This window comes from Amblyraja radiata, chromosome 46 (genome assembly GCF_010909765.2).
Source record: "Amblyraja radiata isolate CabotCenter1 chromosome 46, sAmbRad1.1.pri, whole genome shotgun sequence".
NCBI classification, from domain to species: Eukaryota; Metazoa; Chordata; class Chondrichthyes; order Rajiformes; family Rajidae; genus Amblyraja; species Amblyraja radiata.
In genome coordinates this window covers 1,525,871-1,540,458 of record NC_046001.1, presented here as the reverse complement: position 1 = coordinate 1,540,458, position 14,588 = coordinate 1,525,871, and the positions used below count along the sequence as shown (strand labels likewise).

Below are 14,588 nucleotides of genomic sequence, written 5' to 3'. Positions count from 1 at the left end.
TGGCTTGGTAAATGTAAAAATTGTCCCTAGTGTGTGTAGGATAGTGTTAGCGTGCAGGTATGACTGGTTGGCGTGGACCCGGTGGGCCGAAGGGCCTGTTTCCGCACTATGTCTCCAAACTAAAGATGTTGGTGAGACCACATTTAGAATATTGGGAAGATGGAATATTTAGAATATCAGTCCTGGGCACCATGTTACAGGAAAGATGTTGTCAAGTTGGAAAGGGTTCAGAGAAGATTCACGATGATGTGTAGGAAGGAACTGCAGACGCTGGTTTAAACCGAAGACAGACAAAATGCTGGAGTAACTCAGCAGGACAGGCAGCATCTCTGGAGAGTAGGAATGGGTGACGTTTCGTGTCGAGACTATTCTTCCGTTTGATCATCTCCAGAGATGCTGCCTGTCCCGCTGAGTTACTCCAGCATTTTGTGTCTATCTTAGATTTATGAGGATGTTGCCAGGACTCGAGGGCTTGAGCTATGGAGGGAGGTTGAGCAGGTTGGGACTCTATTCCTTAGAGCGCAGGAGGATGAGGGGTGATCTTATAAAGGTGTATAAAATCATGAGAGGAATAGATTGGGTAGAAGGTAGAGTCTCTTGCCAATGGTAGTGGAATTGAGGACCAGAGGACAGGTTTAAATTGAAGGGGGTAGGATTTAATAAGAACCTGAGGGGTAACTTTTTCACACAAAGGTTGGCGGGTGTATGGAAAAAGCTGCCAGAGGAGTTAGATGAGGCTGGGACTATTGCAACGTTTAAGAAAAAATTAGCTAGCTACATGGAGAGGACAGGTTTAGAGGGATATGGGCCAAGCGCAGGCAGGTGAGACTAGTGTAGATAGGACAAGTTGGCTGGTGTGGGCAAGTTGGGCCGAAGGGCCTGTTTCCACGCTGTATCACTATGACTCTAGCCTCTCAACCTGAAACTGACATTTCACAGAGTGCTGGAGTAACTCAGCGGGTCAGGCAGCATCTGTGGAGAACATGGATAGGTGACGTTTCACAGAGTGCTGGAGTAACTCAGCGGGTCAGGCAGCATCTGTGGAGAACATGGATAGGTGACGTTTCACAGAGTGCTGGAGTAACTCAGCGGGTCAGGCAGCATCTGTGGAGAACATGGATAGGTGACGTTTCACAGAGTGCTGGAGTAACTCAGCGGGTCAGGCAGCATCTGTGGAAAACGTGGATAGGTGACGTTTCACAGAGTGCTGGAGTAACTCAGCGGGTCAGGCAGCATCTGTGGAGAACGTGGATAGGTGACGTTTCACAGAGTGCTGGAGTAACTCAGCGGGTCAGGCAGCATCTGTGGAGAACGTGGATAGGTGACGTTTCACAGAGTGCTGGAGTAACTCAGCGGGTCAGGCAGCATCTGTGGAGAACGTGGATAGGTGACGTTTCACAGAGTGCTGGAGTAACTCAGCGGGTCAGGCAGCATCTGTGGAGAACGTGGATAGGTGACGTTTCACAGAGTGCTGGAGTAACTCAGCGGGTCAGGCAGCATCTGTGGAGAACATGGATAGGTGACGTTTCACAGAGTGCTGGAGTAACTCAGCGGGTCAGGCAGCATCTGTGGAAAACATGGATAGGTGACGTTTCACAGAGTGCTGGAGTAACTCAGCGGGTCAGGCAGCATCTGTGGAGAACATGGATAGGTGACGTTTCACAGAGTGCTGGAGTAACTCAGCGGGTCAGGCAGCATCTGTGGAGAACATGGATATGCAATACCCTGACTCCAACAGTCGTGGAGTGACCTAGTTAGCTTGGTCATAGAGTCACACAGCACGGAAATAGGCCCTTCGGCCCAACTTGCCTGTGCCGACCATCTACACTAGTCTACCCTGCCTATATTTAACCCATAGCCCTCTAAACCTTTGCTGTTGGGCATTGATGGGATTTAATAGCGTAGACCCGTTATTAGGGAGTGGGGTATATCGCTAAGCTATAACCCCACCAGTTTATTCTTGCCCGCTCCAATACACAGGATGATTCCATCTGCTTAGACTTGAGCAGATAACTCTTTGAGTCCCTAACAATCGTGGCTGTGGTCCACCAGTGCAGATCTCATTTGGATGTAACTGTTGGCGTTGCTCGAATGTTAGCCACAGCAGTAGTTAGGAGGATCATAAGCACGACAAAATGTCACAAGTTCACAAGTTATAGGAGTAGAATTAGGCCATTCGGCCCATCGAACCCACTCCACCATTCAATCATGGCTGATCTATCTCTCCCTCCTAACCCCATTCTCCTGCCTTCTCCCCATAACCCCTGACACCCATTCTAATCAAGAATCTATCTACCTCTGCCTTAAAAATATCCACTGACTTGGCCTCCACAGCCGTCTGTGGCAAAGAATTCCACAGATTCACCACCCTCTGGCTAAAGAAGTTCCTCTCCACCTCCTTTCTAAAAGAGCGTCCTTTAATTCTGAGGCTGTGCCCTCTGGTCCTAGACTCTCCCACTCTGGTCCTAGACTCTCCCACCAGTGGAAACATCCTCTCCACATCCTTACCATGTAAAGAAATCAAACAGCAGGATTCATTCCCATCCTCTCTCATTCCTTCTCTCCATGTCTCTTCCTCCCTCAGCCTTCGTCTCTCCCTTTCACCTCTTTGTTTGTCACTCATTGCTGTTCTTCCACGAAGTTACAAATGACAACCTGTTGGGTTTTTTTTAAATCCCTGACCTCTGCAAGCAGTGTGTCCATGTTGAGCTGCAGAGGGCTGGTAATGCCCGATAGATGGGTGCTTGGCTTGTGAGTAGCTCACTCCCTCTCTCCCTCTACTGGCCTGTGCAGTTACAAATGCACTGGAGCTGAGAGGCCTCCGAAACGGATGAACCGTTGCAACTTATTGAGTTGCCCATTCTGGCTGGCACAAGCATGGTGGGCTGATACTAAGAGCGGATGGATGTATGTAAGTGGTTGATAGCATGCCCATTATTACTATCAGTGTGGAAGCTTTCACGTTGCATCTGGATGCACATGCAGGCACATAGAAACATAGAAATTAGGTGCAGGAGTAGGCCATTCGGCCCTTCGAGCCTGCACCGCCATTCAATATGATCATGGCTGATCATCCAACTCAGTATCCCGTACCTGCCTTCTCTCCATACCCTCTGATCCCCTTAGCCACAAGGGCCACATCTAACTCCCTCTTAAATATAGCCAATGAACTGGCCTCGACTACCCTCTGTGGCAGAGAGTTCCAGAGATTCACCACTCTCTGTGTGAAAAAAGTTCTTCTCATCTCGGTTTTAAAGGATTTCCCCCTTATCCTTAAGCTGTGACCCCTTGTCCTGGACTTCCCCAACATCGGGAGCAATCTTCCTGCATCTAGCCTGTCTAACCCCTTAAGAATTTTATAAGTTTCTATAAGATCCCCTCTCAATCTCCTAAATTCTAGAGAGTATAAACCAAGTCTATCCAGTCTTTCTTCATAAGACAGTCCTGACATCCCAGGAATCAGTCTGGTGAACCTTCTCTGCACTCCCTCTAGGGCAATAATGTCCTTCCTCAGATTTGGAGACCAAAACTGTACGCAATACTCCAGGTGTGGTCTCACCAGGCACATCGTAGCCTGGCACTTCTGCATCTCACAGAGTGATACAGTGTGGAAACAGGCCCTTCAGCCCATCTTGTCCACCACACCTCCCAACATGCCCCATCTACACCAGTCCCACCTGCCTGTGTTTGGCCCACATCCCTCTAAAACTATGCTATCCATGTACCTGTCGAAATGTTTCTTAAACGTTGCGATAGTCCCAGCCTCAACTACCTCCTCTGGCAGCTCGTTCCATACACCCACCACCCTTTGTGTGGAAAAGTTACCCCTCAGATTCCTATTAAATCTTTCCCCCCTCACCTTGAACCTATGTCCTCTGGTTCTTGATTCCCGTACTCTGGGAAAGAAACTCTGTGCGTCTACCCGATCTTTTGATCAGCCATGATCACATTGAATGGTGGTGCTGGCTCGAAGGGCCAAATGGCCTCCTCCTGCACTTATTATCCATTGTCTATTCCCCTCCTGATTTTGTACACCTCTATAAGATCACCCCTCATCCTCCTGCGTTCCAAGGATTAGAGTGCCAGCCTGCTCAACCTCTCCCTGTAGCTCACACCCTCGAGTCCTGGCAACATCCTCGTAAATCTTCTCTGCATTCTCCTTAAACGCCAGTTGTCACCTACCCCCCCGACCAACCCACAATGTGCTCCAGACTGCAATGCCATTTTGGTCACACACAGAGTGATCCTGGCAGCTTTTGCCTTTGCTTTGCTCTTTGCAACCAGCTATCTTTTAGCTGGACGCAACATAAATGATCTTAGCTTGCCGATCAATTAGGATTGCAATTCGGTCACGGAACATAAAATGGCTCCATGTCAGTCTGACATTACTGTGTGTGTGTGTGTGTGTGTCAGAACAGTGACTCGATAAATGGAGCCAAATTGTGCTGATGTGGGGGTGAGTTTTGTTTTGCCTGACAAGGTTCATCGCTTATTGTGCCATCTCATTTTATCTTGTAGCTGCCGTCATTATAACGGCTCGTTCAACCCCCTCCCCCCCCCCCCCCCCCCCCCCGCCCAAAGACCAATGTGTTGTGACTTATTCCCTGTTTCGATGGGAAACAACAACACAAAATTCCCAACTATTCTTCAGAACAGGGAAAAGGCTGGGCTTGATTTCAGCTTAGGTAGACACAACATGCTGGAGTAACTCAGCGGGTGAGGCAGCATCTCTGGAGAGAAGGAATGGGCGACGTTTTGCGTCGAGACCCTTCTTCAGACTGATGTCAGGGGAGGGGGGGCGGGACAAAGATAGAATGTAAGTGGAGACTGTAAGACTGGTGGGAGAACTGGGAAGGGGGAGGGGATGGAGAGAGAGGGAAAGCAAGGGTTATCTGAAGTTAGAGAAGTCAATGTTCATACCGCTGGGGTGTGAGCTGCCCAAGCGAAATATGACGTGCTGTTCCTCCAATTTGCGCTGGGCCTCACTCTGACAATGGAGGAGGCCCAGGATAGAAAGGTCAGTGTGGGGATGGGAGGGGGAGTTGAAGTGCTGAGCCACCAGGAGATCAGGTAGGCTGAGACGAACTGAGCGGAGGTGTTTAGTGAAACGATCGCCGAGCCTGCGCTTGGTCTCGCCGATGTAGAGAAGTTGACACCTGGAACAGCGGATACAGTAGATGAGGTTGGAGGAGGTGCAGGTGAACCTCTGCCTCACCTGGAAAGACTGCTTGGGTCCTTGGACGGAGTCGAGGGGGGAGGTAAAGGGACAGGTGTTGCATCTCCTGCGGTTGCAAGGGAAAGTACCTGGGGAGGGGGTGGTTTGGGTGGGAAGGGACGAGTTGACCAAGGAGTTGCGGAGGGAGCGGTCTCTGCGGAAAGCAGAAAGGGGAGGAGATGGGAAGATGCGGCCAGTGGTGGGATCCCGTGACTTCAGCCTCCCGCTTTCTACCCCAGTCTCACGCTGGTACGGCCGGCCCAATGCTGAGCTCAAGTCATGCCATTGGTGATCAGAGACCTATGCAAGGCTGGGATCCAGCGGTTGACAGTGGTCCCAAATTGTCAATGACAGCACAAAGCACTTCCCTGATCATACAACAGTGTCTTTTTTCTAATTAGGCCCAGGTCAAGAAAATAATTAAAGCCTTAATTTACATCAACACTTTTTTTGAAAACTTCCACTAATTCTCTTCATTGGGGAAATTAAAGCTTCAGTGACAAATTCATCCTTGTGATATTATGCTTATTAATTCCCTTGTTTTGCATTAATAGGAATTACAGGTAACTCTGGTGAAACTTTCATTCCTCGCTCATGAATGAATGAATGAATGATACTTTATTATTACAGGTGATGAGTCACAGTGATACTCTTTGTTTCGTACACTGTCTAGTATGCAAAGAGTCGCTATGTAAAGGGCACCGACAAAGTCACAAAGGATTCCATTTTACACAAACCATTTTTAACTTCAACAGGACCAGTGATCAACATTATGGTCTACCATTGGGACGACAGATGGCACAATGGGCTAAGTGTTCGGCTGGCAACCGGAAGGTAGCCGGTTCGAATCCCGCTTGGAGTGCATACTGTCGTTGTGTCCTTGGGCAAGACACTTCACCCACCTTTGCCTGTGTGTGAATGTGTGTGAGTGATTGGTGGTGGTCGGAGGGGCCGTAGGCGCAGATTGGCAGCCACGCTTCCGTCAGTCTGCCCCAGGGCAGCTGTGGCTACAGAAGTAGCTTACCACCACCGAGTGTGACTGAGGAGTGAATGAATAATGCGATGTAAAGCGCCTTGAGTATTAGAAAGGCGCTATATAAATCCCATCCATTATTATTATTATTATCTCCCTGTTACATTCAGACCGCACAGGCTGACGGATATGGGATGCCACTGTATAGCCGCAGTGCACAGCATTGCAAATTCCCTTCCACCCCGCATTTTCGTCGAACCGAATTGCAAATGGCTGACTGAATCTTGGGTCGCTCGCGTCCGACGGAAGATTTCTGCATTTTCTGCTTTCAAAACAATGCATTTTGAGCATTCGACTGTCGCTTGGCAAACATTGCCTTCCGCGGCGTGCATCTCCCCACGTGTAAACCACCGTGATCTTGTGAACAGACGAGGTGCTCCCAGAGAGCAGGGCTCCCGTTGAAGCCAGGTGCTCGGAATTTCTTCCCGGGTTAAAGCAACATCTCGTGCTCCCCCGCGCGCCTCCGTTGCTCGACGTGGCGAAACGCGAGGCACAGCCGCGCTCATCCGAACCTAACAGAAACAGCCAATTACTGCCGGTATAGTTGTTTTGCAGTTGTGAAATGAAGCAGGAGCTGCGATGTTGCCAAATGATTTTTCATGCTTTACAACTCTCCCGTTTATTCTAAGACTGTGTGGCCCCTGGTTCTGGACTCGCCCAACATTGGGAACATTTTTCCAGCATCCAGCTTGTCCAGTCCTTTTATAATTTTATATGTTTCTACAAGATCCCCCCCTCATCCTTTTAAACTCCAGTGAATACAAGCCTAGTCTTTTCAATCTTTCCTCATATGACAGTCCCGCCATCCCAGGGATCAATCTCGTGAACCTACGCTGCACTGCCTCAATCACAAGGATGTCCTTCCTCAAATTAGGAGACCAAAACTGTACACAATACTCCAGGTGTGGTCTCACCAGGGCCCTGTACAACTGCAGAACGGGTCGAAGCATTTGTTGAGGGAATGGACAAACTTTATTTTGGGTCGGGGCACTTCTTCAGACTTAAGTGTGGACTGTTTTGTAGAACTGTGGGAAAGGCAGACACAAACAATGGCGTTGCTGGCTCTAAGGGCCGAATGGTCTCCTCCTGTACCTATTTTCTATTACAAAGGTGCAGTATTGGTCTTGAAGCCCATTGTGTCCAACAGGTTGCTTTCAAGGTTATCATTCTGTATCTAAATAACTCAACAAAGCCCCATAACACTTGCAATGCTGACCCAGTATTGTGTTGTTTCATTTGCATTATTAATGTAATGAATAGAATGATTACTCTGCAGAGTATGTCTAAATATTAACATATATTTATTTTACAAGGGATCTGGATGGTGCACGGAATTTAAATATTGACCATTTGCCTTTGATAGTTCAGGTTAAACCCCGCCTAAACGACAAATGTGATATTTGTTTACATCGAGATTATAGGGGAAAAAATGGCCGTGCCCTTGAAAAGGGAAGCGGGCAAAATGTTCCCAATCTCAGACATTTCACTTGTGAGGGAGAGGCAAGGAAGTTCTCTGCAGAAGTGCTCAGAAGTTAACACAAGCTAAAGACAGACTGAAGGGAGGTGACAGATTTAATCCAGGCAAGATTGACACCATGACAACAGGGTCAAAATTCACAATAAAAGAGGCATAAGAATGGAAGCTTATTCGACACAAGATTCACCAATATAGGCCAGGAAGAGGTCATTGGGTGTGTTTCTGGAAGGAGATGAAATATTATGTGGATCAATCCTCCTGGCACCAAGTGTACACTCATAGTTTGAACCTCCAGAGGTTAATCAACCTCCCCCACGTCCCACCTCCACCCACTAATGTTCCCCTCTTGACAGTTTAGTGCTCAGCCCCCACCACCCCCAGCTGATCAATAAATTACTTTTCGACTCGAATCAACCTCGTTCCTATGCTCTGCATCCGATGTGCATGTCTCAGTTTGCTATTGCAAGCAAAATGCCCCATATCCTTAAATCTGGAATTATAAGGCCTCCTCAAAAGATTGATGGATGTCACAGAGTCACAGAATGATACAGTGTGGAAACAGACCCTTCGGCCCAACATGCCGACACCGGCCAACATGTCCCAGCTACACTAGTCCCACCTGCCTGTGTTTGGTCCATATCCCTCCAAACCTGTCCTATCCATGAACCTGTCTAACTGTCTCTTAAACGTTGGGATAGTCCCAGCCTCAACTACCTCCTCTGGCAGCTCGTTCCATACACCCACTACCCTTTGTGTGGAAAAAGTCACCCCTCAGAAAGTAGCGGACTGGGTCTAAAAGTATTGGTTGCCAGGAGACAAAGAGGGCCCACTTGATATAGGGAGCCCACTTCATCAGGGGCCCACGATATAGGGGGCCCACTTCATCAGGGGCCCACTTGCCATCAGGCAAGCTGACACACTGGCCAGTCCGCCACTGCCCTCAGATTCCTATTAAATCTTTTCCCCTTCACCTTAAACCTATGTCCTCTGGTCCTCGATTCCCCTACCCTGGGCACGAGACTCTGTGCATCTACCCGATCAATTCCTTTCATGTTATTGTACACCTCTGTAAGATCACCCCTCCTGTGGTTAGAATAAGGACAGGGTTGATGAACGACATCCTCCTTAACTATTTGTTCTCTCACTAACTGTAAGCAGCCATAGTCCATTTGCTAGCACCGCAGGGCTTTACCATCTCACTCTTACAAGGGGGAGGTTGTCAAAATGCATTAGCACCGCGCACCATGAATCCCCCCCCCCCCTTGCAGAGAGCAACGCACCCTTGCCAATACACCTGTGTCGCTGCTATTTGAACAGGGTTCTTGGTGGAGAAGGACAGTCTGTTTTGCACATGTGAGACGCCGTGCAACATGACGCGCTACGGTAAGGAGCTGTCCATGGTTAAAATTCCCAGCAAGGCTTCGGCCAAATACTTGGCCAAAAAGTACAACAAGTCGGAAGATTACATAGGGTGAGTACCTCTACTGCTTTTGTGCTTGTATCACGGTGTCGGCATGGTCTTTGTCACGGGGTGGTGGGTCGGGTCAGGCCTCACATCACACGTGACTCAGCCCTGTTCTCAAGTGCACCTTTGGCCCAGCTGGTGTTGCTTCTCCCTGTCTGAGGTCCTTGTTGCCGATAATGTCCCCAAACTCCCTGTACGGTTCACATTGTCCTCCCCGGGAGACACTCTCCCCTTCATTGGCTCGATGGCCCGCGTACAACCTTCTCCTCCTGCTCCCCATAGTCACCCAGGACCATTCTCGAGCTTCCGCATCCATCCTGCAGGCTATGCTCCAGTTGCCTCACATTAACTCTTCACCACCTTACCCTCAACTCAACCACCGTTGCTGTGCTTCCAGGCCATGGGGGGGCAGAACTAGATCCCGCTAATCTTTAGTAATATTGAAGTCCCCCATCCCAATCCCATCTCCATTCAGATACACCATCCTGCCTTGTTTCCGACACTTTACCTGGCCAGACGCCAAATGCTGGAGTAGCTCAACGGGTGAGGCGGCATCTCCGGGGAGAAGGAATGGGCGACGTTTCGGGTCGAGGCCCTTCTTCAGACCTGGCCGCCGTCACTGGATGAATCCTGCAGCTACAGCCTCAGCACTCCTCTCCAAACCTCTCCACATCTACTCAACCCTAAAAAATGACATGTTCTCCTCCACCATATTACCTGCCCCCCCCCCCCCCCCACTCCCGGCCCATCACCACTACCCAGGATAGACACAAAAGTAACTCAGCGGGACAGGCAACATCTCTGGAGAGAAGGATTGGGTGACATTTCGGGTCACGACTACCCCCCTTGCCCATACCTTTGTGATGTATTTCCTTCAGCGTTTCCAAGTCCCCCTGGTCTTCTGTACGCCCCTCAACTTGACAAACTCCATTTCCTGCGAAATTGCCCGTATCTTCTCCCGTGTTAGGCCCCGCTTGCCTGCCTTACCACCGCCAAATCCTTCTTCCCCCAGTGCATGCATTTCAAAACCCTCACCCTTGGTCACCAATCCCTCCATCGCTTTATGTGTGGGAAGGAACTGCAAATGCTGGTCTAAACCGAAGATAGCCCCAAAAAGCTGGAGTAGCTGGACTGCCACTTTGCCCGGTCCCACTAGCTCCTCCACTTCCCACCCGTTTTAACCTTCCACCCCAATCCTGCCTTCATCCTTAGTAAATGTCATCTCCCACCTGGATCTCCCCAGCCCTTGCCACATCTCCCCGCTGGTACCCTACCCCACCTAGACGTCAGAGACTGGCTATCCCCTTTCAAAACCCCATCTGCCCAGAACCTGGTATTCAGATCTCAAAGCTGCTTCCAAGCCCCTTGCAATGTCCAGTCCACCCTATTAATGGAGCAACTTCAATCAAAGCCCTTTATCATTGGGGATGAGTTGACATCTTGACAAGCATGGTGATGGGGTTGGAATAAACAAAGACCATGCTTCTTTATGTGCTTTATAAAGTAAACTTTATTGATAAGAGACCACAAGCTAATGATTTGGATTTTCTAGATGTTAAAATGAGCTCCACTGAATGGGTTGTATACACCAGGGTTTAACTGTGACTGATTGTCTCCAGTTTATGTATGCCTGATATACTCCTGGCTTCTGTCTATGCTTTGCGATCCCTGCTGAACCACAATAACTTGAATGGGTCTATTGTCTAATTTGTATACCCTATCTCATAAATGGCAAAGCCTCCAGAACCTTTGCCTCATGGGGCAGCCTTTCTCAATTGAAGAATGTGGCCAATTAAAGATTCCATTGCAACATCTTTTTGGTGCTCGGAGTGATGTACAATGCTTCTCCTCGTTTTTAACGCCGCTCACTAGCAATGATATAACGCCTCGGATGGAGTATGCCCCCACGAAGCTCGATACTATGAAATAAATTTTGATGGGGGAGCCGCAGAGGAAAACATTACGGCAGATGGCCAAGAGGCTGGTCAATGAAATAGGTTTTACATTGCTTGGAAGAGGTGGAGAAGCAGGGAGATTTAGGGAGTTCCAGACTGCAGGCTTGGTGAGCTGAAGAGATTGTCACTGGGGTAGGGAGGGGGTGCAGCTAACTTCAGGGATGTCTGAGAGGCGGACTTGGACATCTTTGCGACTAATGCAGGTTCATAAGATAGGAGCAGAACTAGGCCACTCGGCCCATCAAGTCAGATTCAGATACAGATTCAAACTTTATTGTCATTGTGCAGTTTACAAGTACCGAGACAACGAAATGCAGTTAGCATCTCACCCAGAAGTGCGAACACAGAATAATGGAACAGTAATATATATATATATATATATATGTACATACAGTAGCAGTAGTGCACTTTTTGGGGAGGGGGAGATCAGTCACTGGGGGAAGGAGTGTCCGGGGGGGAGGGGTGACTGGCAATCACCAAGGTGCAGAGTTAAGTAGGGTTACTGCCGCGGGGAGGAAGCTGTTCCTGAACCTGCTGGTCCGGCAACGGAGAGACCTGTAGCGCCTCCCAGATGGGAGGAGGGTAAACAGTCCACTTCGCGATTGGTGCTAATGGCCATTAACATTTAGTAAAGCACTTCAGTGAAGGATCACAGAATGAAGGGTCGTTGATAAGTGGGAGTGTGCGGCTATTAGTGACTCCATCACGTCCTTTACCCTTCAGTTCGACTCCTGTAAATACCCTGAGAAAACTCAAAACTAATTTTTCACAATGGGGTGATCAGAATTGCACCCCATTCTCTGATTGGGGCTGAATATTCAACACTGAAAATATCACCATGGAACATAGAACAGTTCAGCACAGTAACAGGCCCATTGGCCCACAGCATCTGTGCCAAACATGAAGCGAAGACCAATTCCGATATGGTCATAAGTGATTGGAGCAGAATTAGGCCATTCGGCCCATCACGTCTACTCTGCCATTCAATCATGGCTGATCTATCTCTCCCTCCTAACCCCATTCTCCTGCCTTCTCCCCACAGTTTAAGAATAAGGAGTAAGCCATTTAGAACAGAGAGGAGGAAACAATTTTTCTCACGGAGAGTGGTGAGTCTGTGGAATTCTCTGCCTCAGAGGGCTATGGAGGCAGGTTCTCTGGATACTTTCAAGAGAGAGCTAGATAGGGCTCTTAAAGATATCGGTGTCAGGGGATATGGGGAGAAGGCAGGAACGGGGTACTGATTGGGGATGATCAGCCATGATCACAGTGAATGGCGGTGCTGGCTTGAAGGGCCAAATGACCTACTCCTGCACCTATTGTCTATTGTCTATAACCCCTGACACCCGTACTAATCAAGAATCTGTCTATATCTGCCTTAAAAATATCCACTGACTTGGCCTCCACAGCCGTCTGTGGCAACGAATCCCACAGATTCACCACCCTTTACACTCAGGTTACAGCAACAGGGAGACATGGAGAGATTTAGAAACAAAGTGAGAGTCTGATCATTTACTAACATCCAACAGCAGCAAACATAATATGTATTTGTGGGCCCACCATCATTTGCGGAAACTATCCTGAGGCAAAGCAAATCGAAGGTGTTTGCTGCCGGCAACAAAGCCAAAACAAGGGTTGGGTCAGAACAAGCCAAGCCCATGAAACAACTTGAGGGGCTGACAGCCAGCAAAGCTATAGCCTCAGGCTTAGCCGACTGTCAAACCTGTCAAGGACTTTGAATGCTCTGAATACATCTGATGTTCAGAAACATTTAAAAGATATAAGATTAATTAATCTGTGAAACCAATGAAAAAAATCTTTTAACGATGAACAAGCACCGTGGGGCGGCACAGTGGCGCAGCGGTAGAGTTGCTGCCTCACAGCGCCAGAGACCCGGGTTCCATCCTGACTATGGGTGCTGTCTGTACGGGGTTTATACATTCTCCCGCGTGGGTTTTCTCCGGGTGCTCCGGTTTCCTCCCACACTCCAAAGAAACTCCAGCAGAACATGGAACATAGAACAGGACCAGGCCCTTTGTAGGTTAATTGGCTTCAGTAAAAAAAAATTGTAACATGTCCCTAGTGAGTAGGATAGTGTTAGTGTGCGGCGGATCGCTGGTCGGCACGGACTCAGTGGGCTGAAGGGCCTCTTTCCGCGCTGTATCTCTAAACTAAACTATAGATTAAAAACATTGATCCAATGTAATAATACAAAAGCATATAAATTGACAGATACTTGTCATTCAGCTTTGTAACTTTTCTTCATGAACGGTGGCGCAGCGGTAGAGTTGCCGCCTCACAGCGCCAGAGACCCGGTTTGCATCCCGACCACGGGTGCTGTCTGTACGGAGTTTGTACGTTCTCCCCGTGACCCGCGTGGGTTTCCTCCAGGTGCTCCGGTCTCCTCTCACGTCCCATTGACGTGCGGGTTTGTAGGTTAATCGGCCCTCTGTAAACTGCCTCTATTGTGAAGGGAGAGGATGAGAAATGGCGATAACACAGAACTAGTGTGATCGGTGACCAGCGGCGGACCGGCGTTGGCTGAAGGGCCTGTTTCCAAGCTGTATCTCTAAACTAACACTAAACTCTAAACAACTGAATGGGTTCGCTGTTCCAGCATCAGGTTTCATGTAGAACAGGTTCATTGGGATAGTTCCCCAGGGTAACTCACAGAGAATTAGAGGCAGTTTATGCCGGGTCACAACTTTGGTGTGCCCCTGGGAAATTGCCAGCAGAACATGGAACATAGAACAGGACCAGGCCCTTTGGCCCATAAAATCCATGCCAAACATGATGCCAAGTGAAACTGATCTCTCCCTGCACATGGTCCACATCCCTCCATCTCCATGTGCCTACCTGAAAGGCCACTATCATATCTGCTTCCAACATGCCCACCATTGCAGTCCTGAACTTGGACTGTTGCACCGTAGCATCTTATAAAGAAGTGCAGGAAACTGAATAAATGGTGCTCGTATGATCATGATCCTATACAGTTGGCAAGCAATTGATCGCCCCGACACGGAGGGCACGGCTGCGGGCTACGGGAGCCAAGATCGCCCCGTCAAGGGAAGGCTCGAGGCCCCCGACTGCGGGAGAACAAAGAAGGGACGAGATTGAACTGTTTTTTCACCTTCCATCACAGAGAGGAATGTGGAGGAGTCACTGTGGTGGATGTTCATGTTAAAATGTGTTTTGTGTGTTTTGTTGCTTTTAATTTGTATGGCTGACTTGGCAAATGAAATTCCTCGTATGTTGCAAAACATACTTGGCTAATAAAGTATGATTATGTTGTATTGTATTCCTGTGGCGCACAGTGGGGGCGGTTGTCAGTGAGCCTGGCTGAGCTGTGCAACGTGGTTGAGAGGGGGGAGCAGCAGCGGCCACGTTGGTGGAGACCGAGGGACATCTGCCCTGGGTGTTCCACCATCTTGCCCACAGCCGGCAGA

The 14,588-nt window shown here is 48.9% G+C and overlaps 1 protein-coding gene across 2 annotated transcripts in view; it reads left to right on the top strand.

Annotated features, from left to right (window-relative positions):
* Positions 1 to 14,588, top strand: part of asic1 (acid sensing ion channel subunit 1) — a 391,423-nt gene that overhangs the window by 363,741 nt on the left and 13,094 nt on the right. For both annotated transcript variants that reach the window (XM_033015509.1, XM_033015508.1), the window contains exon 6: positions 9,043 to 9,196. In XM_033015509.1, coding sequence (XP_032871400.1) covers positions 9,043 to 9,196 — 154 coding nt within the window. The remainder of the gene's footprint in view (positions 1 to 9,042; positions 9,197 to 14,588) is intronic.